Source organism: Dendropsophus ebraccatus, chromosome 9, assembly GCF_027789765.1.
Source record: "Dendropsophus ebraccatus isolate aDenEbr1 chromosome 9, aDenEbr1.pat, whole genome shotgun sequence".
Classification (NCBI taxonomy): domain Eukaryota; kingdom Metazoa; phylum Chordata; class Amphibia; order Anura; family Hylidae; genus Dendropsophus; species Dendropsophus ebraccatus.
Genome location: NC_091462.1, coordinates 82987989 through 83015517, shown reverse-complemented (window position 1 = coordinate 83015517; position 27529 = coordinate 82987989). Strand labels below are relative to the sequence as shown.

Below are 27529 nucleotides of genomic sequence, written 5' to 3'. Positions count from 1 at the left end.
AGGATCAGATACAGCCCCAGCATACAGTATCACAATGTAAGATTAGATACAGAGCCCTAGCAGATGGTATCACACACAGTGGGATTAGATACAGTCATCTGCTCTCATAACACTGTAGGATAATGTCAGCCATGGAGGTGTGGGCACCTGCTGGACATCTGATAGTGAGTGTTATATGTACTATGGAAGGACTACAGCTGTGTTGTGCTGGGACTTGTAGTCCTTCCCTCAGTGACTCACCCACTCTCCCTCATGCAGTACATTGGAGTCATGGTGGCACTGGATACACTTGTCCCTCCATCCAGCTCTTCCCCTGCGCTGCTCCTCACACACAACACCCTCAGCTCTTCTTAGTCACCTCTGTGAGGGGAGGGGGGAGAACGCGCTGCTAGGAGGTGGGGGAGAGTCTGTACACTCAGGACGGATCTGCAGGGAGGGGGGCGTGTCCAGCAGGAATGCAGAAATAAGTCAGAGCCAGACAGAGCTGTAAGGGGACAATCAGCCTTATGTATCCAAAAATGTTCATTTTAGGTTATTAATGTATATTGCAAAAATTCTTATGACCTAAGCTAAATAAAACTGAAAGGTCAAAATATTTTATAGTTACGCTTTAAGCAATCTTAAAACGATCGCAATAACGAATCTTCCAAACAATATATCATTCCATCTAAACGCTGATATTTATTTAAAAAAAAACCAAAAAAAAACATTGTTACTTCGAAATCGTTAATCATTCAATTGGGCGAATTATCACTCCATGTAAACGCAGCATTAGCCATTCAAGAATTTTCCACTTCTTTGCTTTACTAAACTGCTGGGTTGCTCCGGCTTTATATTTTGTATGGTTGTCCATCAGTTTTATAAAACATCAACCAAGTTGGCTGGATTTGAGCACACAGTCTCTGAATAGCTCAGAATTCATCCAGCTGCTTGTCCTGTGTCACATCAATAAACACTAGTGACCCAGTGCCACTGGCAGCTGTGTATGCCCAGGCCACCACACTGTTTTCCCTGTGGTCTACAGATGAGGTGCAATTCTTTGGAACATGAGCTGTACCACCCCTCAAATCACCTCTAGGCCTTCTATCTGCTTATTGAGAATGAAATAAGGAAGGGATTGCCCAGACCAGCCCATAAAGCAGCCCAAGAGTCATTTGTCCAATTACTTTTGGTCCCTTTAAAAACAGGGTGATACAGGTTAAGGAGCTGAAACTCTTAAACCCTTCATCCAATTTTAATATTAATACCCTCAAATGAAAGCTGAAAGTCTAGACTTTATGACCATTATATAATTATAACCTGAATATGTTTAATTAAAACAGGTAAAAAAACTAAATTTGTGACAGTGTCTAAATACATACGGGCCTAACTGTAGGTAGCTAAAGTAACACTGGAGCATGATATTTCTGCAGAGAGGCCCCATGAAATGACCACAGGATGTACACATTGCTAAGTTCCTTCCCATGCTCTTCTCAAGAAATATATAGTGTAATGGATGAAACATACATTTTTATCCTTTACTTAAGCCAACTCTGATACTGGTGCAAGATGCTTCTTTTGGATAATAACTTCAACAAGACGGTAAAAAAAAAGAAAAACTTTCCAAAATGATAACCTGAAATACATTTTTTTGAATGACTCATACCAGAATATTGCAAGACATTGGTAATATAGGTCCAAAGACTGACAGACATAGTATGAATTAAATGGTATTCATTACATATATATTTTGCACAGAAAATATTGCTGCATTATTAAAACATTGTATTTTATGTGGACATGTAAAAACCCTTAACATTATCGCTGTATCAGGCCTGATTTACACATTCCGTGAATGGACCATGTCCTACAGACCCAACTTCGTAACTCCCCACATCATCATTCATTATGATGCTGTGAGCTCCAAAATAGTTAAAGTGACACTGTCAGCCCCTTTGTGCATTCTGACATCTCTACACAGGTGTAAAGGATAAATTTAGCGGTTTTCATACCTTATTTTATATCATATTTCATGGTGCTTGTTCAAGTAAAAAGTCATCTTTTATCAACTGCAGATTGTGTTAAGTGGGTGGGGCCTCGAGGCATTAGTGCCACATAGCCCCGCCCACAACACCACTGTTGGCCCCACCCCCTTGACGCCCATTGGTGGGCCAACCTAGAGGAGGTTGGGCTTAGACCTTTAGGCCAGCCTCTTCCAATGGCCAGCAAGGGGGCGGGGCCAACGGTGGCATTGTGGGTGGGGCTAAGTGAAGCTAATGCCACGAGACCCCGCCCACTTAACACAATCTGCAGTTGATAAAAGATTACTTTTTACTTGAACAAGCACCATGACGTATGATATAAAATAAGGTATGAAAACCGCTAAATTTATCCTTTACACCTGTGTAGAGATGTCAGAATGCACAAAGGGGGTGACAGTGTCACTTTAAAGTAAATCTGTCATCTGTAATTCACGTTATTAACTGCTGACTGTTAGATAGCTGTTAGGACATGGAGACACATGGTATCCTTATATTCATCTGTACTTCCATAACAGAGTAATATACTTTTATTCTCTAATCCAAAGTCATTCCCAAACCCCAGATCTACTTCAGGCAGGAATGCCTCCTCTCTCCTCCCTCCCTGCTTCATTGACACCTGGAGGCTGAATCCCAAGCAGGGTGAGGTATGGGAGGGGGAAGGCAGGAGGTTTTAGGCTAGGTTCACACTGCGTTTTTTTATCTTGTTTTTTTGCAAAAAATGGATGAAAAACGGATGCATTTGTGTGCATTCGTTTTGATCTGTTTTTCCATTGACCTCCATTGTAAAAAAAAAAAAAGGATCAGTTTTTTTTAACGGACGCAAAAGTAGTGTCAGCTACATTTTTGTGTCCGTCAAAAAAAACGAATCCGTTTTGATCCTTTTTTTTTACAATGGAAGTCAATGGAAAAACGGATCAAAACGTTTTTGCAAAAAAACGGATTGCAAAAACGCAGTGTGAACCCAGCCTTACAGCTTGCTGCACTTAACAAGTGCCTCTGACTCTTCTTACTATATAGTATAAGCTTTATTTATGTTCTCGAAGCACAGAGAGAGATATGAAAGGAGTCATGTCTCTCCCTGATCTAAGAGCTACCTAAAAGTGACAGCAGTTTGAAAAGTGAATTGCAGCTAACCGGTTCTCTTTAAATCTTCACGCTACTGTACCAAGGCTATGTCAGTACAGTAGCGTGAAGATTCAACTATTTTGCAGCTCACAGCATCATAGTGAATGATGCTGGGAGTTCCGGCGGCCAGTCAGTAGCACATCTGTAAATATGGTCTGAGCATAGAACATGTGAATTTGGCCTTACTGGCCACAAAACATGGATATAATAAGGAAGTATAGTAAGCTCACTGGACAAAAAAAAAGGTGGGGGTAAATCTTTTGATGCTAGTTTTTTGTCTGCTCAAGTTTTGACTAAAAATATTGAGCAGACTACTATGTGGCACACAACCTTTTTTATTTTTAACCCATGTGATACTTACTAAAGAGGAATTGAGGTTTCTATGCAAATAAACACTTCCTGGGCTGCTGAGAGAGATTTCCTTTGCCAGTGCTGGCCGAGTGATTACTCCAAATCTTATGGTATCTATATAATCTGTAGAGAAAACAGGAAAGAGTAAGAAAGCCATAGATGCAGGAGAGAGTGTCATTTAAATGATCTGCCAGTCCTCTATGTTTGAGACTAGAGCTCAATGGCTGGACCCACAACAATCTCAAGGATTCCCTAGGAGGGCAACTTGCAACCATGGCAAATATTCCTACAGACTTGTGTGCAGTGAATGGGGATCATGTGCAGCATTTGTGACTCAAGGGCCTGTCCCACACAAATAGGTGGCCATAAGGTTAAACACTGCATATATCACTTTTTACATGAAACGAGTCATCAGAAAATGACCTATTAATATCAGGTTTTCATGTAAAAAAATGTATTGTCTATAGTATAAAATAAAGCCATTTTTATTCCGCCCACTAGGCAGGCTTAAATGGGTACTCCGGGGAAAATATGGTAAGCATGCTCTGTAACCTGTGCAAAAGTCATTCCACAGGGAGGGGGAGGCTGACCTTAGAGGAGACCACAGATAAATCGCATTCTACTGGTGTAATTTCTCACTGTAATTATGTACAGATCACTTTCCAGAAGACCTACTAATCACAGAGAACAAGAATTCTCATCTTAGTTTTAAAGGGGTACTGCTGAGAAAAACAATGTTTTTAAATTAACTGGTGTCAGAAAGTTATACAGTTATACTTTGTAAGTTACTTACATTAAAAAACAAAAAACAAAAACACAAGCCACAAGGAAGTGGCGTATTCTTCTCAGTGCTCTCTGCTGCCACCTCTGTCCGTGTCAGAAACTATGCAAAGCACGACAGGTTCTCTGACAGGCTCTTCCTTTGCACAGGTCACAGAGGTTACAGAGCATGTTGACAAATGTGTCCCATACAATGAATTAGGTCAGGATATGTTTATTGTGCCTATGTCCATAAGGATTGCAGTAAAGCAGCTCCCTAAATGCTGCTACAAAAACAGCTCAGTCATGGCAGCTGCCCAATAATCAAGTTCCAGTATTCGTCTCTAATCAGTTAAAACCAATCTAGGTGATACATTGCTAAAATAAATGTACCAAATGGTCAATGTTGAATATAATGGCATTGCTGGCCTTATATATCGATTATAGAATGGAACTGTCTAAATACAAATTATGATTATTGGACCAGAATATTTGCACTGTACACAAATATGGATTAGACTGACTGTAGAAACATCTACTAGTTGTCACTAACACATGTAACCTGTGATCAGCAGGAGACCAAAATGAGAGAAATGAGATTTTTGTTTTCCTTGGATGTTAACAATAATTCCTTTTTCCATCCTGGCAAATATATCCAAATGTTAAATAAATAGCACAATATTAATCTAGACATCTGTGTGATTGTGGGAAAAATCACGTGTATATTAATGTGCATGGCAGAAGAATAACGAATTCTATGGGCCCACATGGTTTATCCTTGTGCCCCATCACACACTGCATTACAGGTCTATTGTTTCCTAGGAGCAGTAATCCGAGGGGACAGTTCATTATGGAGGCACCACATAAGTGGACCCGCAGGGACTCTATTTCCTGCCATATAAGCTGTGGGCACACACCCATTTTAGTATTTCACCAGTCTATTACTGTTCAGAGAATGAAAAAAAAAAGGGGGGGGGGGGGGGGAGACGATATTTAATATACTGCAGTAGCTTATGCTGGAATAATAAAGCTGTAACTTTTTACTGCGCTTCAGGAGAATCTAAAAAGTCAATAGTTCCAATGGGATTTAATTTCAGAGAACAAAGCTTGGCAGAATCTTTAACAGCATTTAGCATCTTAAAGGAATGAGAAAGAACAGAAAGAACAAACTAGAAAACACATTTATAAAATAGAAAAAAAAAAAATATTTATAACACACACACATAAATATATATATATATATATATATATATATATATATATATATATATATAATACACACACACACACAGCGCAGTCATCTCATGTACTGCTATGCAATACACCATAGCAGACGACTAGTGGCGTAGGCTTAAAACACATGTAACAGCCCCATGGATATAGTTGCTGGGATATTTCCTACATGTAAAGCATCAAGCAGCCCAAAAAAATCTTCTGTAGATAAATGGTGGCACTAGTTGATGGGTATTATCAGCTCACATAACCCAGACACAGCATGCTCTAATTGGGGAACAATAGAGTTGTCTCACTGCTGCCGTCTACAGGCTCACCCATGTATTGCACAGCTTGCAGGTTGGGCTAGGTTCTTACTGTGTTGTTTGGGCTTCCATATACCATACACCTACCTCCACTATCCTGCTGTAGGTTGTATATACAGAGCTCCAGTAAGCAGCCAGCAATGAGGAATTTGTCCCCACAGTAACAGGGTTAGAATATCAGGACCTGCTGGGTCAGCTGACCGCATGGGGTGCTTAATTCTAAGAATGGGGTTGTCTATTCTTTCATAGTATGGTATATTACATTTTACATGGTCTATTGAATTTAACCTTTTTAAAGCGCTATCCGCTGCTCACACCTGATGAGTTTGTCTCTATTCTTGAAGGGTAAATTAGCTCTGTCACCTTCTGCCCGCTGCAAATGACATTCTCTACTTATCTATTATCCCAGAAGGAAGCATGGCATTTATCGTCATCATCGCAGTACCATATAATGAAGGCCAGGGAGCCAACATCACAAAGCATGTGCAATGCATGGTAATAGGCTTGTGATTCATCACACAGTGAATCCAATGTGGCAATGAGTCACGAGATACAGCGTTACATGGCCAAAAACATGACGACAACCAAACATGACATCCTTATGAGCTGGCTGATAATCAATTTAGCCCAATCCTAACAGCTTTATGGTTACTGCACTTATTTAACATACCATGTCCTCTAAAAGTCACGGTCAACCCAATTACACCTTAAAGGGGTTACCTGGTCTTTTAAAATTGATGTCCTCTCCGATTGCACACTACATTACAATTGTGAACAAAGCCCAAGTCAGGACCTAATGGACCCCTCGTTATAACACTAAGGGTTAATAAGGTATAAAGTGGGCACACCAGTTCAGTAGCTATAACCAATATACAATATAAATGTGTATGCAGGCAGAGGTAGAAGTAGTTTTTTGCAGTATAGAAAAATATGTTATAGATTGAATGTTATATTGAGTACATGTGTGCACATACCTTTCTGTAATGAGTGGAGAGCAGATCGGAAAAACGTCAGATAGCCGGGAGGTTGAGGTGACGCATTGAATTCAAAGAAACCCAGAACACCAGGCTATAGAGGAGAGAAGAAAAGAAGAAGCATGATGGCCTCTGCTCTGTCTTATTCATGTATCAAAATATGTTCCACCACATCACATGCCTACTGCAACAGTGTGCACACAACACAGGTATACATCACATTGGCAGCAGACCCTGTATACCATGTAGGTTGTAGCAAAATATGCAATGTTTTTTATTGTAGTTATTGAATGTTTCTTTTTCTACTTCAATGGGAATCTACATTTTGTTATTTAGTGTATAGCAAAAGAATGTAACTTGCATTATTGGTAAGATGACACTTTTTTTATTACAGTTTTTAAGTCCAGTCGCTGGGGACCTTAGTATGAAATTGCTTGTACAATAGATATGGGGGTTACAGGCAGCACGTTGCCAGTGACACCACTGACAGTGGCATCTAGATGGTTACATGCCTTACACTGGAACCAGGTAAGTAGTGGGTTTAGCACCAGAGTCTCCTCCATACAGCTGCTGTGCATGAATGTATTTTGCAGAGAGTCAAGGGGTTAAAATGACAGCATTTGTCAGATATCCCAATGATACCTCTACAAATAAATACATATGCAGTGCAGGTTGTCCTGTGGCTCCCTTGCGGAGAACCTCCATGGCTTGTAAGGGATGGGTTGCAATGACAAATACAATTTAGAACAACACTCTGACATTGGAATGATAAACTAGCACCACCTGCTGGTGAGTAATCATACTACATAACCATCTCCTATAACCAAAACTACCTAAACATAGCTGGGATTTAAAGGGAATCTGTCAGCACCTGGACCGGACCGGAGGCGCTGAACGTGTAGTGTAGGTGGCTGGCCCCCTGTAAGCATGGTACATGTAGTAAATGTATACAAGCAGTAGATTCTATACTATCTTGGGCCTTCCACTGTAATCAAGAGTCAAGGAGGAGTAGTGGCTTGGCATTTGTGCTGCACTTTGGCACGCCTCACAACTCCTTCCTCCCCCCTCTTTCTGATGCATATTTACTGCTGGCCGGCCACCTACTCTATGCCATCGCGCTACGCACATCTGCCGCTGCTGGAAAAGGCTATGCGTGCCGAGTGTCAGTTCGCACCGTAGGTGGGTGTGTCCCAGCTGAGGGCTATGCCTTCAGGCCTTCAGCCTACAGAGCATGCAAGATCAGCGATGTCAGGAGTGTGACCCAAGAGATTAGCGGTGCATGCATGAACTGGCAAATCAACACACATGGCCCCTTCCAGCTGTTGGTCATCATGCACACCGATGACCATAGCATGGAGCAGGAATCCGGCCAGCAGTAAATAGGCAACAAAAAGGAGGGAGAAGGAAGTAGTGGTGACGGCGCATGCCAAAGTAAGGCACAAACACCAAGCCACTACTCCTCCTTTATTCTTGATTACAAGGGGAGACCCAAGATTGTATGGAATCTATTGCACGTACGTATTTACTACAGGTACCATGCTCACAGGAGGCCAGCCACCTACACTACGCTGTCAGCAACTCTGGTCAGGTCCAGGTGCTGACAGATTCCCTTTAACAAAAGCTGTACCTTGTATAAAAAAAAAAAAATAATGGTTCATTGGGCATGTACATATAAATCAGACAGAAAAAATAAATAAAAAAATACAGTGACAATGCAAGTACCTCTCACCACCATACAGAATGGCGCCTGTAACCAAAAACTGATAATGACAGCAGCCTTTTAACTTACAAATATTTTCCTCGAAGAAAAAACATTCATCTACCATACCAATATGCACAGAGCAGGGTTAGAATTTACAGTATGTTTTTGGAGGCCCCAAAGGCAATGAACAAAGCTCAGGTCATGGTGGCCATGCTGAACCCTCCATTCACTGTGAAGCAACTGCATTGCTGCTCTTGGGATCAGTTGTGATCCCAGCGATCAGCTTGTTATCCCCAATGCATAACAAGCCAAGCCATTTTTACCCGAAGAATCCCACAATGTATATATGACAATGTAGTATAAAGTTTCCCATTCTAAAGCAGGACCCTTTCTCATTGAATACAAAACACATGGCACACGTGGGTCAGATATAGACTATTTATGCTCTCAGCAGACACCAAAGGGGCAGTTCCAGGCTTTCTAACTGGTAAATTCCACTCTGCTGGAGAAAGTTTGGTTCTCCATAGCTATGAACACACATGAGACCATAATGCATGTGACCCCCCCCCCCCCATTGGATCAGAATAGTGCTTGCGTGCCCTGATGACAGCTACACTTTAAAAACCTGGAAGAGCAAATAAAGGGGCCAGAAGAAAAACTAGCCAAGGTGTTTGACTTTTTTTCTGAATACATGTACATACATGATTCTTATGTGAATTTCCATATGTTATGTGAAGATTCCTCCCACCCACAGGGAAATGTCAGTGATGTGGCTTCACAGAGTGGTGCGATATACTGTTCATGGTGGCTAATAGCAGGGACAGTCATCGGGGGAGGGCTCCTGCTGCAGCCAGTTGCCTTACAGAAAGAAAGTTGTGGACTGAGGTTGGTAAAAGCATTCCTAATGATGAGGAGGGCGGGGAGGAGGGACGGAGAGGTTGTGCCAGCCTAATGCATACACAATCTAGGCCACTCCCGTAGGGTACGGGGCTGCCAGTTTAAAAGTTGTTTTTAGCACAATAACTGCATCACCTGCTGAACGGCCCGCAGGACAGATCTTGGATTAAAAGCAGCTATGTGAAGGTACAAGTGGTCTGGGGGGCTCAGATTGTGGATACAGAGTCGCTTTAACCTCTATTACCACTATAAAGGGGCTAGGGAGACTGAACATGTCAACGTGTACCATAAGTTCTAGGACATATCAAAGAGGAAGCGTATGACATATCTGCTTAGAGACCCCCCCCAAAAAACTAAAAATGTTCTCCTCCTCTCTTATCCCGCCATAGATAGATTTTTTTCTGATAGATTTTTGAAGCCAAAGCCAGGAATGGATTGGAAAAGGAGAAATCTCAGGCTCTCCTTTATGACCTGATCTCTGTTTATAGTCTGTTTCTGGCTTTGGCTTTAAATCTGTGGCAGATAATTGTCTGTGTAAGTGGACCCTTACACTTACCCATTTTCCTGCTCCCCATAATCTGCACTTCTCACTCCTATCTACAGCACTTTACTTAACCCCTTCCATATAGTCTGTAAACTCGTGCAAGCAGTTATATACATAAAGAAAAAAGTCTGTTCCTGGCTTAGGCTTCAATGATCTGTCAGATAAATCTGTGTGATAGGGCCCTTACTCAGTTAAAAAAAAACAAAAACATTACAAGCGGACAATACCTCCAAGCTGGAAAGGAAATCCTTTAATTTTTCCACTGAAGGAATATATGAAACCGGACTCATGACTCTTCTGATAAACTTCTCTATATATGCTGCAGTCAATGGGCCTTTATACTCAATGGGTCCAAAACTGCAAACAAAAATAGGGAAAAGGTATTACAATAAGGACAGCGGCTTCACACATACATATTTATGAAGGACATTTGGCGGAGACCCTACATTCAGTGGTCCTGTACAAGCTGCATTAGGGAATAATACTGTGTACTATTATATAGGAGTAATACAGATTCAGCTTTCCTATGAGCCCCAGGTTGCTGTCAGCAGGCTAGTGACTGCAGGGTCTTAGTGTGGCGAAATATACTCAGGACGAACCAGATAATCTGACACCACACAAGAGCCCTTTTTTAATTTGTATCCATTTCTGTAGCCGAGAGACAATAGGAATAGAGATTAGGAATAGAGATAGCGAATTTACAGTTATAACCAAGTGAAGCGCTTCATTATTTCTACAATCCGCAATCCGCTCATCAGCTTGCTGCCTCACTGCCGCTCCTCCCTGGGTGTTGGGAAAAGCTGGATCCAGTCCTGGGAAACTGGGAGAAGTTTCCTAGGATTGGATCCAGCTTTTCCCAGCACCAACAGAGGAGCATCAGTGAGTTAAATGGAAGCAGGCTGATGAGCGGATTGCAGAGATAACAAAGCGCTTCACATCATTATTACTGTAAATTTGCTCATCTCTAATTGGGAACATGTTCTAGAACTGCTCATTATAGTATTTGCATTCTTTAATGTCATGGCATTTGAAGGGACAGATGTTCATGAGATTTCCTGCAGAGCAGCACTCTGTAGTCAATAAAAAGAAATCTAATGAGTTTGTACTCACCACTCTGGCTATAAAAATACCTGTACATGTATTTCTGTTTGCCCCTAGTAGTGCAGTGTTTCCTATGAAAATAATGTCCGGCATCATTTGTCTTCTGGGTGTATGGTCATCTTGAAACTGTTCATAAATAGCTTCCAAAGCGCCCTCAAAACCCATCTTTTCAAGCAGGCTACCAGGTTATCTAATGACCCCCCAGTCACTGACTGGCTGAGCAGGCAATTACTGGCCGAGCAGTGACACTGACACTAGAGAAGTCTTGAATGTGACATACCCGGGCTCCGGCCAAAAGCAACAGCTGGCGGCCGAAGGCACGGGGACAGGTAAGTATACATGGTTTATTAAGTTCCCACACCCCCTTGCCAGATGAAAACTACATAGTGTCCAGAACGTGTGCAGCTTTAATATCTAATAAACGTCATTTATTGCAGGTAAACCCCTGCATTCAGGAACAGTCAAGTGCAAACTGTAGAAAGGCAGAAAATACTAAAAATACTAGAAGCTGCCAATCCAGGCAGAGTATCTGAAACTAGCAGATGGCTGGTACAGACCACAAACTGACTATGCGTATCCTCAGCCACTGTGCAGTGCCAGCACTCTAATGGGGTGCTGTATGTTATTAGCCTAAGAAAATAGTCATCCATAATTTCCCGACCCCCTTTTAAAGCACTGTTAGCTACAGATATAGTATTGGTGTGACCCACTCTGAGATGATTAACTCTTCAGAAAGAAAATTAAGCTAGAAAGACTACTGCAGCCTCAGGGAATAGCATGGTTTCCCTACTTCCAGTATCACATGTACTGCTCTATTTTTCCTTAATAACAGATGGACAAAGCAGTTCCTAAAGCTGGCTATATAGGAGCAACGTGGGGACAAACCCACTGATAGAGAGTGGTCTGTTGTTACTCTAGGGGTTACTAGTGGGCTTCCCGCAGTAAATCTGCATGTGGAAATTACACTACCAGTCATAGAAATCAGATTATCTTCATAGAAATTGTGCTACTGTACATTCACTGTGGATTTTCCAGTGGGCAAGTCAAAAGATGCAAGGAATCCACAGTGTCAAAAACTCTGTAAATCTGTAAGAGCAAATTTAACTGCACACGAAGGATTTTCTGCTGTCGAAAATCTGCAACCTTTTTAACCAGTGTGAATGGTGATTTGTGATCCCGGAATGCCATGACACACAGCCATTATCCAGGCTCTCAGTATACCTGCCTGCACTTACCTCCGATGATACAGGTTGATCACTGGGAAATAGAAAAAACTTCTTTGTTTTCTGCATGTGCCCTGATGCCACCAGCAGTTGATCGCCACAAACAGCACCTAGAAGGTGAATACAGGAAAACATGAGGCTCAAAGACTTCCACCACAGAAGGAAACCTATCTTGTTGTCAGTGAAGCTCACACAGCACAAAGCATTAGAAGACTTTATTTTTTTTTAAATAGTTTATGGGTGGGTTCACACGTACCGGATTGCAGCAGATTTCATGCTGCTCATTCCGCAGCGAACTACATTGCAATTCCTGGTACTGTCATTTTGAATATGTTAACATACTCGCAGTGGAACTTTAATTCTGCTGCTAGTGCATAAAGCGCCACTTTACATACTTGCAGCGGAAAAAAAAAAACACAGCTGTGAGGGTATGTGCACACTGAGGAATCAAGGCGGAACTGGTTCATACTTCAGGCGGGTGGCATAATCCGGCTGTGCATAGAATGGAGTCTATGGCACAAGTGGAGATGCACGTGGCCGCGAGCTGCGGAATCCGCCCGGATTCCTCAGTGTGCACATACCCAATGTACACCGATTCAAAATGAGAGTACTGGGAATCTCAGCACATTGTGCTGCAGAACTTGCAGTGTGAAATCTGCAGTGATCCGCTACACGTGAACCCACCCTATATTTGCTTTTACAGAAAATTCCTGGTCTTCCAGTCAGGAATAGTTTCAAATGCACATTTTTGGGGGGATATTGTCCCTTTAAAGGGTACCTGCCACAATGTTTGCTGACCCGATCAGCGTGCAATCTTTCCTGCCACCAGTTTGGGTTACTATGAATATGAGCATGCTGGGTCGGTTCCATGCACAAGGCCTATTATGATCCAGTATGTCTTGTGCACAGAACCGACCAGACATGGTCGTATCCACGGATAACTGAACCGTCAGGAGTGACTGCTCGCCATTTGGGTCAGCTATCATCATTACAGGTCCCTTTAAAGGAAGTCTGTCAGCAGTTAGGAGCCCTCCAAACTGCTTACAGTTTCATAAGGAGAATTTCTGAAATGTAAGAGGGATGAGATCCCAGACATAATGCAGTCACCTGATCTGCGAGCTTATCAGCCACACGCTCAATTTCTTCTCTCGCGGCAATGGATTGTGAACACCAGGGCGCATACAGGAAAAACAAGGTTATCTCCGAGTCCTGACGGAGGTGCTGTGCATAGTCAACCTGGCCGAGGAAGAGGTCCACCACCGGTGACTGGGTGGGGAAAAAGCGCATGGGCGGCTTTGCTGGCATGACGACATCTTTAGCTCGGCTGAAAACAAACAGAAGAGTCAACAACGTGTTACAACACTGGGTCTATGTCTGCGTGTCTCTGTACTCGTGTATGTGTGATATGTGGATATGGGACAGGCGGCATTCAGCACATACATCCTGGTGTGAGCTTATACAAGTCTCACTATCCTGCAGTCACACATGGTATCGCTGCCAGGTTACTCCACACTCCTGCTAATATAGATAGACCATATCATACACAAAGCAGATGCCGACATTTAGACAATAAAAGGTACAGTCACACAATGCAGAAAAACACCAGCAGATCTGCATGGTGTGGACATACCCTAAAGCTATTGGATTGGTATATACACCAATCCAGGAAGTTAGAGAGGTCAGCAGTGGTGGGACAATAAGAGATATCAGAATGGGGTCTCTCTATCAAGACCCTCACACTCGCTACCAGCAGATTATGCTGGTTACTGGGGGTCCTGGCCACTGGTCTACACCATCAGTCCTCAGCTTGAGGGGGTGGAGGGTGGTCAGCGTGGTACTCTTGTACCCGGCAGAGACTTAGCAGCCTAGAAAAGAAGTTGGGAGCTGGCACTTGCTCCTTAAAGGACAAGTCCAATGATAATTTTTATTTAAGTAATGCATTGCCCCCCAAAAGTAATACAAATCACCAAAATACACATCATATGGGAAATGCCTATTAAAGAGGACCTGTCACCCACCTAGCCGGGGTGACAGGCTCCCGGACCCCCCGTTACAGCCCCCTATACTCACCTGATCCTGCCGGGTCCCGCTTCCTGATCCGGTCGGGTCACGGAGATATCAGCGCCCGAAGCCCGCGCTCAAAGGAGAGTTCGATGCCCATAGAGAATGACGGAGCATCGGACTCCCCATTCATTCTCTATAAGCGTCGGACTCTCCTGTGAGCGCACGCGACGGGCTTTGGGCGCTCATATCTCCGTGACCCGACCGGATCAGGAAGCGGGACCAGGTGAGTATAGGGGGCTGTAACGGGGGGTCGGGAGCCTGTCACCCCGTCACGGGGGGTGACAGGTCTCCTTTAAGTGTTTTTTACCCTGCACTTACTACTGCATCAAGGCTTCACTTCCTGGATAACATGGTGATGTCACGACCCGACTCCCAGAGCTGTGCGGGCTGTGGCTGCTGGAGAGGATGATGGTAGGGGGACACTGAGGGACACAGGGCACTGGAGGGACACTGAGCATCCCTCTGCCATCATCCTCTCCAGCAGCCACAGCCCGCACAGCTCTGGGAGTCGGGTCGTGACATCACCATGTTATCCAGGAAGTGACATCACCATGTTATCCAGGAAGTGAAGCCTTGATGCAGTAGTAAGTGCAGGGAAAAAAAGCACTTTTAATGCACTTCTCATAATAAGTGTATATTGGTGATTTGTATAACTTCTGGGGGGGGGGGGGGGGGGGGAATTTCCAAGAAATTCTTACTGTTATAGTGACAGTCTGCTTTGGAGAATCCGACAGTCACATGGTTCATTTTCAGTAGATCTAAAGCCGGCTGTACTGTACATAAGACTTATTAGCTGACTCTCTGCTGCTGAAATACATCTTGTTCTCCCTGGAGATAAGCGGTCACCCAAGGGTGTCTGTCAGAGGTCTCTAACTATAGAGAAACAGCACACTCAGCTAGGTCCTGTATGGAGGAGTCGACCAGTTTAGCTCCGTATCACCTGCAGGACAGCACCTAGAATCCATAGACTGACATCAATGAGCCAGAACTATGTCTTCTGGCCCATTGTTCTCTATGAACGCACAGTGTACGGGTGTGAATTGTCACCTAGACATGAAGAGGTTAACTACACGTGACAACAACCTTAATGCAGTACACAGTGACCTTCCTCAGCGGCACTCCTATAGATGTGAACGGGGATCCCAGCAGTCATACAATCCCCATACTTGAGGTACCCTGCTATGCAGCACATTCACTGACAGAAGTTTCCATACATCCATAGACATGCGGGAGAAACAACCCCATCCAGATGGATGTCACCAATTCTCAGATGCAAAGTAGAGACTGTAGTTCATACACACAGCAAGCATAGTACCCCGACTATGAAGCTACATAAATGTGCAATATATAAGGGAGTATGACACACGTATGTGCAGCGTATGGAGGGGGGGTATGACATGTATGTGCAGCGTATGGAGGGGGGGTATGACATGTATGTGCAGCGTACAGAGGGGGGGGGGGGTATGACATGTATGTGCAGCGTACGGGGGGGGGGGGAGGTATGACATGTATGTGCAGCGTACGGGGGGGGGGGGGGGGGGGGGTATGACATGTATGTGCAGCGTACGGGGGGGGGGGGGGGGGGGGGGGAGGTATGACATGTATGTGCAGCGTACGGGGGGGGGGTATGACATGTATGTGCAGCGTACAGGGGGGGGGGGTTTGACAGGTATGTGCAGCGTACGGGGGGGGGGGGGGGTATGACATGTATGTGCAGCGTACGGAGAGGGGGGGTATGACATGTATGTGCAGCGTACGGAGGTGGGGTTATGACATGTATGTGCAGCGTACGGGGGGGGGATGACATGTATGTGCAGCGTACGGAGGGGGGGTATGACATGTATGTGCAGCGTACGGGGGGGGGGGAGGTATGACATGTATGTGCAGCGTACGGGGGGGGGGTATGACATGTATGTGCAGCGTACAGGGGGGGGGGGTTTGACATGTATGTGCAGCGTACGGGGGGGGTTTGACATGTATGTGCAGCGTACGGAGAGGGGGGGTATGACATGTATGTGCAGCGTACGGAGAGGGGGGGTATGACATGTATGTGCAGCGTACGGGGGGGGATGACATGTATGTGCAGCGTACGGAGGGGGGGTATGACATGTATGTGCAGCGTACGGAGGGGGGGTATGACATGTATGTGCAGCGTACGGAGGGGGGTATGACATGTATGTGCAGCGTACGGAGGGGGGGTATGACATGTATGTGCAGCGTACGGAGGGGGGGTATGACATGTATGAGCAGCGTATAGAGGGTATATGACATGTATATACAGCGTATAGGGGGTATATGACATGTATATGCAACGTATAGGGGGTATATGACATGTATGAGCAGCGTATAGGGGGTATATGACATGTATATACAGTGTATAGGGGGTATATGACATGTATGAGCAGTATACAGGAGGGTATGACATGTGTATAGAGGGTATATGACATGTATGAGCAGTGTATAGGGGGTATATGACATGTATAAGCAGTGTATAGGGGGTATATGACATGTATGAGCAGTGTATAGGGGGTATATGACATGTATGAGCAGTGTATAGGGGGTATATGACATGTATACACAGTATATAGGGGTATATGACATGTATACACAGTATATAGGGGTATATGACATGTATGAGCAGTGTATAGGGGTGTATATGACATGTATACACAGTATATAGGGGTATATGACATGTATATACAGTGTATAGGGGGGTATATGACATGTATGAGCAGTATATAGGAGGGTATGACATGTATATACAATGTATAGGGGGGTATATGACATGTATGAGCAGTGTACAGGAGGGTATGACATGTATGAGCAGTGTATAGGGGGTATATGACATGTACATACAGTGTATAGGGGGTATATGACATGTATGAGCAGTGTATAGGAGTATATGACATGTATGAGCAGTGTATAGGGGGTATTTGACATGTATATACAGTATATAGGGGTATATGACATATATATACAGTGTATAGGAGTATATGACATGTATGAGCAGTGTATAGGGGGTATTTGACATGTATATACAGTATATAGGGGTATATGACATATATATACAGTGTATAGGAGTATATGACATGTATGAGCAGTATACAGGAGGGTATGTGTTAGGGTGCCTTCTCAAAGAAGGCCTACTGTTGTTGGCTGTTTCCTAATTGAGTTGGAGAATGGGTCCGGATCCCCTCTCCCACACCATGCACTTAGAATGAGGACACAGACAACGTATCTTGCAAACAAGTCTGGTGTGTTCTGCTATCTCTGAGAACCCACCTTTATTTATACAGAAAAAAACCAATGGATATGAATGTAAAATGCAAAGTCATACACTATGCAAGTCATCAACTTCAAAGAACGGATAACTACAGATATGTTTTGACAGATATGGACATATAGTAAGATTAAATGTTCAATTAAAAATTGTTTACATAAGGATGTTGATATTAAAAAATTGTTTACATAAGGATGTTGATACATGAACATTTTGTTATCTGCTTACAAAAATGTGAATAATAAAATAACATTAATTATCTGCAAAAAAACAGGTGGTGGACCAGCTTTATGGCCTTGAACAGGATTCAGTTCAAAAATAGGAAAGTTCATCAGAAAAGAGTTTATTTTTCTTCTATTAAAAGAGTTTATTTTTCTTCAAACTTTGGATGGATTAACTCATTCCTCTCATTTCCCCCCTTTTTGGCGATGATGAAGAAATCTGGGTCCTGGACAGGATTAAATCCCAATATGTACCCTAAACACTCTCTGACCGGCGAGGGTTGCCAGGGTGCGGATGCTTCTGGGTCCAACACCATCACCTAGAGCCACATGGGCATATCCTCCTCCAAGAAATTTCCTCATCATAACGCCAATCTAGAAGAAAAAGAAACAAAACATCATTACTTATAGAGTATAAGATTTAGTCTTTGTAACTTGCTGACAACAACAGCATAATCCTTTGATTACACAATAGACCAATAAAAGAAACAACATGATCTGAAAAACTGTTTGTAGTATTCCCATGAACCATCCTCCTATACCATTGAACCAATTTGCAGGATTTAAGCTAGCTAATGCCCCTGACCACCATTTATCCTGGTCTGCCAGAATCATCTCATCATGTTTTTTCCTTAGTTGTGCAATTTTATCCAGTCCTGCTGTGATTTGCACTATTCCCTGATCATTTACATAATGACAACATGTAGGGCCAACTACTTGACACATCCCCCCTTGAGCAGCAGTCAGAAAATCAAGTACCACAGTGTGCTGGTTAGTAACTACCATAAGTTGCCTCTGCACTGCTACTGAGGTGTTAAGTATATCCAGTATGTCAAATATCTGATCATCTAAATAATCTGTGGCTTCAACTAATTTGTCCCAAGTTTGCATCACCATAGGATACAGAAATAAAGTACTAAAGAATTTGTTGGCCATTGACATCTGTACTAGATGAGGTCTTCCATTATGTCGCGGTTTATTGTCCTTGGCCCTTTTTGTCAGTGAATGTCTAGGGATTTTACCTATTGGGAGATCGTCAGTCTGTACTATAAAGGTAGCAGGTGTCAATCTTACCACTGTACAGGTACCATTTATCCCCACAGGGAGCCATTTGTAGGCGTTCCTTCCACAGACCCAATACACTCCTCCTGGGAGGTCCCATAGGTGAGAATGCTGTAAAACTAGATGATGGGCAAGATCAATCAATTTACTTACACTCTTTATTGCACACCACTCAGGATCTTGTCCCAAAGGGCTACAATATCCGGCATCTGGGTTTCCACATGTAGGATCGTTTGGACTGTATGCCGATGAATCATTACACCACAAGTTATGTTGTTCATTCTGACAGGTTGTCTCATTACCACCTTTGAATAAATGTGACCATTCCCATTTAGAATCTATGATCTTTCTCTCCAATAGGGATGGTTTCCATACATCTGATGTCCCTTTACTAGCATCTGTCCTATTGAATATTATTTTTACATTCTCTAAGGGCACATCTCCCATGTGTATTATTTGAGTAGAGTTTCTCCTCACCCAACTACCCCCTTTGAATGCTAGGTATTGGTAACCTTTGGTTGGAGACCTCACTTCCCCTGCCCACCATGGAAAAGATATCCACCCTACTATTGGAATTGTGACACTGACATTCCACTGACTACTGTACTGTGTATCATTATTAGCTAATTGGTCCCAACAGGAATCAACATCAAGAAATTCTTCAAATGGGACAGGAATAGCTAGATAAGCAAGAGAAGATGCGGTTACTGGGGAGTGGGTACATATCCAACAGTCAGATACATTTAGTTCCATGTTAAGTAATTTGTGATGTGTTAGTAACATGTTTTCTCGAGACTCAGATTTTTTTAACAAGGATACACTTGACCCAGTTAGGATCAAAATCATGATGCAAGTTTGCAATGGCTGGCATGGATCCATGTCTCCTTTCCTTCCAACTTGACAGATGTAGGCGTTGTCAGAAGCACTTGGAATGGACCATCAAATCTGGGCTCAAGACTTTTTCGAGTATGCTTCTTTACATAGACAAGATCACCAGGCTGTAATTTATGGCTTCCAGTATCAGCCTCAGGGTCTGGAAGGGAAGAGAAAACTCGAGAATGGTTATTATTTAGTTGCTTTTGCAAACTGATAACATATGCAGATAGGTTATCGCAATTCATTTCCAACTGCTGTGGTAGATAACACCCCAACTGCGGTGCCCGCCCAAACAATATTTCGTATGGAGAGAGTTTAGTCTTGCCCTGAGGGGCTGTTCTCACTGAATACAAAGCAATTGGTAAGCACTGTGGCCATGGTTTATGTGTCTCTTGCATTGTTTTTTGTATTTTCAGCTTAAGGGTACCATTCAGCCTTTCCACCTTTCCTGAGGCCTGTGGCCTGTAGGGGGTGTGTAGTGCTGAGTCTATACCCAAAGCTTGACACACATTTTGGAACACTTGACCAGTAAAGTGCGTTCCTCGATCTGATTCAATGACTTCTGGTAGGCCAAATCTTGGAACCAGTTCCATAGCAATCTTAGCTGCTGTATTTCTGGCATTGGCTGACTTTACCGGATATGCCTCTGGCCATCCAGAAAAGAGATCCACACAGACAAGTACATACTCATGTGGACCAGACTTTGGCATCTGGATGTAGTCAATTTGAAGTCTCTGAAAGGGATAATAAGCCCTTGGTAAATGTTTTTGTGGGACTTTTACTGTCTGTCCAGGGTTATTGGCCTGGCAAATGTGACATACCCTTAGGCGTTCATTCACATAATGCCTGAATCCTGGTGCATACCAGAATTTTCTGCTTTGTTGCAACATCACATTTGCACTGACATGGCTAGGTAGATGTAAGGCTGAGTAAAGGGTTGGAAACCAGGCTTTTGGCAAAACTGGTAACCCTTCAATATGCCATATTCCATCCACCAACACCCCTTTTCTTGTGCATTCATCAAGCTCTTCCTCAGTCATAGACTGAATGACTTTTTGTAATTCTGTTTGTTCACTCACAGTATCCACTTCTTCATCAGGTTCTAGTGGAAGAAGAGCTGCTTTCTTTGCAGTTTTGTCGGCCAAATCATTCCCTCTGGCCTCCTTGGTATCTGCTCGTGTGTGAGCAGCCACTTTTATCACTGCAAGATCTCTGGTTTTTGCAGCTATCTCTATGAGTTCTTTGATCAGAGTCCCATGCTTAATAGGGTTTCCTGCTGCAGTCAAAAACCCTCTTACTGCCCAAATGTGGCCTGAGTCATGGATTACGCCATGTGCGTATGCTGAATCAGTGTAGATATTGGTGGCATCATCTCCTGCTTGTTCTATGGCCTTTTTCAGTGCTGTTAATTCTGCGACCTGGGCAGAACAGCTTGGCGGCAAAGGGCCACATATCACTGTCTCATGCAGGGTTACCACAGCATATCCAGTATGGAATTTGCCATGCTCATCAGCAAACCTGCTGCCATCAATGAAAAATTCATGCACAGGATTTGGCAATGGGATTCTTGAAATATTGTGAATAGGTTGTGACTCTGCTTCTATTAGTTCAGCACAGTCGTGTTCCATGATTTCAAGTGTTTCTTCACCATTGTCACTGTCCTTTTCCCCCCTGTCCAAATCTGTGAATATGAGAAGTTCAGCCAGATTTAGACTTGTGAGTTTTTGAAAGATGAAATTAGGAGGAAGGAGAAGTGCACATTGCATACGGACTTGTCTAGCCATTGACAGATGCTTAGTTTGGACCTGTGTTAGTATGGCATAGACGTCATGAGTAGTGAGAATGGTGGTAGGATAATCTAGAGATACATCTGATGCTTTATCCACAATGACTTGTACTGATATAACAGTCCTTAGGCAAGTGGGAGCTGCTTTGACCACTGAGTCCAATTTGACTGAATAGTACCCCAGAGGTCTATGTTTGCCATCATGTTTCTGAGTAAGGACTCCCAAAGCATACCCATCTATTTCTCTGATAAAGAGAACGAAAGGATACTCGTAATTTGGCAAACTCAAGGCAGGGGCTCTCAACAATTCTTGCTTGAGAGTTTGAAATGCAGCTGCTGCTTCTGCTGGAAATTTGAAAGGAATTTCTTTTGTGCAGTCATACAATGGTTGCATTAGTTTTGCAGCATTTGGTATCCACTGCCTACAGTAAGATACGAGTCCCAGAAAAGCACGAAGCTTCTTCACATTGGTTGGAGGTTTAGCTTGCTGTACAGTTTGTATGCGACTTGGACTCAGATGTTTCTGGCCAGCTGATAGACAATGTCCCAGAAAAATGACCTTCTCTTGGACAAATTGTAATTTGTCTCTGGACACTTTGCAGTGTATTGTAACAAGGAAATTCAGTAATTCCATGCTTGTTTTTTCACAAACTTCTTTTGTTGGACAGCAAAGAAGTAAATCATCAACATATTGTAAGAGCACAGTCTCTGGTGGCAGCTGAAAGGCTTCTAGGACAGATGCCATTGCTGCAGAGTACAAAGTTGGCGAGTGAACCATTCCCTGTGGCAATCTCGTCCACGCATATTGGACACCCTTGTGTGTGAATGTGAACAGGTGATAACAATCAGGGTGCAATGGCACTGACCAGTAGGCATTGACCAAGTCAATGACAGTATAGTACTGTGTTCCAGATGGTATTTGATTGAGCAGCGTATGGGGATTTGGGACTACTGGAGTGAGGGGTTCCAGTATTGCATTTATGGCTCTTAGATCATGAACCATTCGGTAAACAGTTGGTTGTCCCTTGATGGTCTTCTTTTTAACAGGGAATAATGGAGTATTGGCTGCAGATTTTAATTTAATCAGTACCCCCCTTTGCAACAATGGTTCTATTTGCTCAGATAATGACTTTTCTTGAGCAGAGTTAAGAGGGTACTGTTGAAGTTGAGGCAGTGTGATATTTTCTTTCCATTTCACTTTTACTGGTGCTACTGGCATGTCTCCTACGTCAATTTTATCCTTAGCCCATAAAATGGGAGGTAAGGAATCAAGGAGTGTAGACTGAGAAGTAGCAGGAATGCTGTCATTCTGCTCTTCAAGGCTGAGTATTTGACACAGTGCCTCAGATTGTAGGTCTGAGGGAATTTTCAACATAACATTCCCATCTTCCATATATTGTATGTTCCCCTGCAGGCGGGACAAAAGATCAGCACCCAAAAGTGCCATTGTCCCAGATCCACCCACAAGAAATCTGGATACCAATATATGTGGACCTATTTTTGTTTTTAGTGGGTGGGTAAGAGAAATTTGTTGTAGGTGACCATCAAAGCCAACTACACTCACTGCATCGTCTGATATATCATTGGGAGTCAACTTATCAGAGGGTATCATTGATCTTGAGGCTCCTGAATCTACTAGAGCTTGGGTTTGAACTCCAGAGACTTGTATGGGTATTGTGACAAATGGTCCTCTAGTGTCTTTATCCTCTGCTGCATATAGTCATTGTCTCTTTGGCTCTGACTCCTCCTTTTCTTCTTCTTTATTGTCCCGTTTTCTTTTCCTGCATTCCTTGATCACATGTCCTATCTTACCACAATAGTAGCAAGTGGGACCTCTCCGTGGTTTCTGGTCAGGTTGCTGTTCATTGGCCACAGCTACCACTACTCTTTTTTGTTTTCCTTCCTGCAAATCCAATTGGATTCCACATGCTTTTGTAATCATATCATCCACATTATCTGCCTGTCTCCACTCTGGGCAACATAATTTCAGTTTATCTGCAATTGGGTGTCTTAAACCATCTATGAAAGCTCTTGCTAGCAATCTTCTGACTGCTGCATCTTGTAGATCCAGTCCCTCATCTTGATATGACTGGTTTAGTCTGAAAGAATAATCAGTCACTGATTCCTGAGGACCTTGCATTACTGGTCCTGCGGATCCCTTTTGTCTCTGTTGCATTTGGCAAAAAGCATTTAAATGTGGCATAAACTGTTGTCCTGATGCCATTGACCTTATGTCATGAGGTGCACGATTGCCAATATGTGCCTGGAGTTGGGAAAATTGAACTGGGCTCATTTTCATTCTACAGAGATCCATCATGTCTATCCAGGCGGCTCTATATGTACCTTGAATTTGATCTAGGTACCTCCAAAAACTAACAGGAGCTATTCCAGGATTTGGTGCATTCTGCAACAGGGACATTTGATCCCCAGGTTGCCAGGGTTTATATTCATCAAATGCTCTTAGTTGGTAATCTCGTGGAGCATCAGGATTGGCAGGATCTATTGGTTCCTTAATAAATATCCTTCTCTCAATCACAGGGTGCAAAGCATCAGGATGAGGCTTGTGTGCCCCACATGCTAAGCAAGTGTCTTCCCAGTCTGGGTTTTGTTGACCACAGTTGAAACATACCCATCCCGGGGGTACGTGTACTGTTTTTGTGTAAGAAGGGGGGGGATTTGAGACTGAAGTAAGGCTCAGTCCCTTTTTGTTATCTCCCCTCTGGGTTATATCCCAGGTTCCCTCTTTCCAGTCATATATCCATTGTTGGCCTTTTGCCTGTTGAGATAGATCTTTCATATGGGTAACTGTCATTTCCCATCCATTATCAATTATTAATCCTCCCCTTTCTTCTTGGACTTTAGTCCAAGTATTGGGGTTAAAAACAGCATCATGTTGGATGTTAAAATATTTCAACATTGCTTTTGCCCTTTTTGCTTGTTCTTTGCCATATCGGCAGGTCACTATGTGGGTTGCAGAAACCCCTTTTGATTCTGTTTGTCCCATTTTATATTACTTCGTGATCGTATAACAGGAGGCACCCAGAATGATCAACTGATGATTTCCTTTCTTGTGTCCTGTACACTTATGACAGGAGGCACCCAGAATAATCAACTGATGATTTTCTTTCCTGTGTCCTGTACACTTATGACCACGGATCACTACCAGAAGCTGGGACTTAGAATATTCCACGGTTCAGGGCTTCCTTCTATTATGTTGAAATATACTCTTGCTGCTATGTAGATTGCAAAACAAGTTACCCCAAGTATACAGAGGACAGTAATTAGCATATTACAGATCTTTCCCTTGGAAACAACCAGACCACTGTCCAGCGTCCTTGTATAGTTAGGCTACTAGGCTCATTCCAAAGTGGTTTTAGCACTGGCACTGTTCCCACTGCACAACGCTCCGTGTTTATGAGGATCTGTGTGACAACCACGGCCGGGCCCTGAGTAACAGTTTTAGCCTGAATGAGCAATTCTTCGCCTACTATATACTATCCCTCACAGGTTAGGACAAACAAACATAGAACAGCCAACAAGAGGAGAACAGAGTTCAAATTAACACGCCTATCGTGAGTTCACTTTGATAACTTACTCTGCAGAGGTAGATAAGAAAGATGTGAAGGAGGAGAGCACAGAAAAGAGCAAACAAATTTTTTACTCTTACCTGGCCAGGTTTTGTGGTCTCCTTGTTCACCTCTCTCTCTCCTGGTACAGCAGTGCAGGTCATCCGATCTCCCGATGTAATGGGCGTGTCCCTGTTCGGGCGCCAAAAATGTTAGGGTGCCTTCTCAAAGAAGGCCTACTGTTGTTGGCTGTTTCCTAATTGAGTTGGAGAATGGGTCCGGATCCCCTCTCCCACACCATGCACTTAGAATGAGGACACAGACAACGTATCTTGCAAACAAGTCTGGTGTGTTCTGCTATCTCTGAGAACCCACCTTTATTTATACAGAAAAAAACCAATGGATATGAATGTAAAATGCAAAGTCATACACTATGCAAGTCATCAACTTCAAAGAACGGATAACTACAGATATGTTTTGACAGATATGGACATATAGTAAGATTAAATGTTCAATTAAAAATTGTTTACATAAGGATGTTGATATTAAAAAATTGTTTACATAAGGATGTTGATACATGAACATTTTGTTATCTGCTTACAAAAATGTGAATAATAAAATAACATTAATTATCTGCAAAAAAACAGGTGGTGGACCAGCTTTATGGCCTTGAACAGGATTCAGTTCAAAAATAGGAAAGTTCATCAGAAAAGAGTTTATTTTTCTTCTATTAAAAGAGTTTATTTTTCTTCAAACTTTGGATGGATTAACTCATTCCTCTCAGTATGACATGTATATACAATGTATAGGGGGGTATATGACATGTATGAGCAGTATATAGGAGGGTATGACATGTATATACAGTGTATAGGGGGTATATGACATGTATGAGCAGTATATAGGAGGGTATGACATGTATATACAGTGTATAGGGGGTATATGACATGTATGAGCAGTATATAGGAGGGTATGACATGTATATACAGTGTATAGGGGTATATGACATGTATGAGCAGTGTATAGGGGGTATATGACATGTATGAGCAGTGTATAGGGGGTATATGACACGTATATACAGTATATAGGGGTATATGACATGTATATACAGTGTATAGGGGGGTATGATGGAGGGGGAGTACTTACCTGCAGGTGAACCGGAGCGCCACGATGAGGGCGCAGCTCAGCGCTATGGCCCCGCACAGCAGGTCAGGCCTCCGGCCCATCAGGCACAGCAGCCGCTTAACGTGCAGCCAGGCCGGCCTCTGCATTCCGCTTATAGGGCAGATGGGCGGCCCGAGCCCGCTGGGGGCAGGACGGGGCTTCTCCTCATCACACCCCGGGGCCGCCAGCAGCGCGAACGGGGCGCCGCCACGTCTGTCACACTGGACTTCCGCGGCTGAGCCGAGCCATGGGCGGGGAGCGTGTACAAAGAGCAGCCGCGTCCAGGGAAGCACCAGGCACCGTCAGCCAGCTCTGCTCCCCGCCTCCAGCCGCACACCCCAGGGCACTGTCAGCCAGCAGCCCGCCCCTCAGCCGCCGCACACATGACGTGCTGCCATGTGATATGACGGCGCTCTGCTCCCCGGGCACACCGGCCAGGTGGGCTACATTAGATTACATTAGAAGGGGTGGAAACTAGTTAACCCCCTGTGGACCAAACCATTTTCGACCTCTAGTATTGCCCTCTGCATTATAAGACGATACTTATATTACTGAGACTGCTGTGTGGAGTTATGTGTATCTCTAGGTACATGCACACATACATGACCACTGGGGAGAAGAGACCATGGAAGAATAAAGTGACCTACTGCACCCTCAAAATAATGGATTCCCTAAACACATACAGGCCCAATACCAGGCTTTAGTATGGACCTGAGACCAGGCTCCCCCTAAATACAGACGACACCCCCCAAACAGGTTGGTTTCTCCCCTGATACAGACCCCGGACCAGGCACTTAGTACAGAACTGAGACTGGACTCTATAACAATAGAAACCCCAGACCAGACTCCCCCTAAATACAGAAGACCCCAGACCAAGTCTGCTCCCCTAAATACAGAAGACCCCAGACCAAGTCTGCTCCCCTAAATACAGACACCCTACTCCCCTAAATACAGACCCCAGACCAAGTCTGCTCCCCTAAATACAGACACCCTACTCCCCTAAATACAGACGACCCCAGACCAAGTCTGCTCCCCTAAATACAGACACCCTACTCCCCTAAATACAGGCACCCTACTCCCATAAATACAGACCCCAGACCAAGTCTGCTCCCCTAAATACAGACACCCTACTCCCCTAAATACAGACGACCCCAGACCAAGTCTGCTCCCCTAAATACAGACACCCTACTCCCCTAAATACAGACCCCAGACCAAGTCTGCTCCCCTAAATACAGACACCCTACTCCCCTAAATACAGACGACCCCAGACCAAGTCTA

General features: G+C 43.6%; 1 protein-coding gene across 1 annotated transcript in view; it reads right to left on the bottom strand.

Annotated features, from left to right (window-relative positions):
• TXNDC11 (thioredoxin domain containing 11) overlaps window positions 1-26582 on the bottom strand; it is a 41427-nt gene extending 14845 nt beyond the window's left edge. Inside the window, exons 1-6 of the mRNA XM_069983724.1 lie at window positions 26234-26582; window positions 13343-13559; window positions 12248-12345; window positions 10139-10268; window positions 6769-6862; window positions 3508-3620 (exon numbers count right to left, since the gene is read on the bottom strand). Of these exons, the coding sequence (XP_069839825.1) occupies window positions 3508-3620; window positions 6769-6862; window positions 10139-10268; window positions 12248-12345; window positions 13343-13559; window positions 26234-26358 (777 nt within the window). The 5' untranslated portion in view covers window positions 26359-26582. The remainder of the gene's footprint in view (window positions 1-3507; window positions 3621-6768; window positions 6863-10138; window positions 10269-12247; window positions 12346-13342; window positions 13560-26233) is intronic.
• Window positions 26583-27529: the final 947 nt, after the last annotated feature.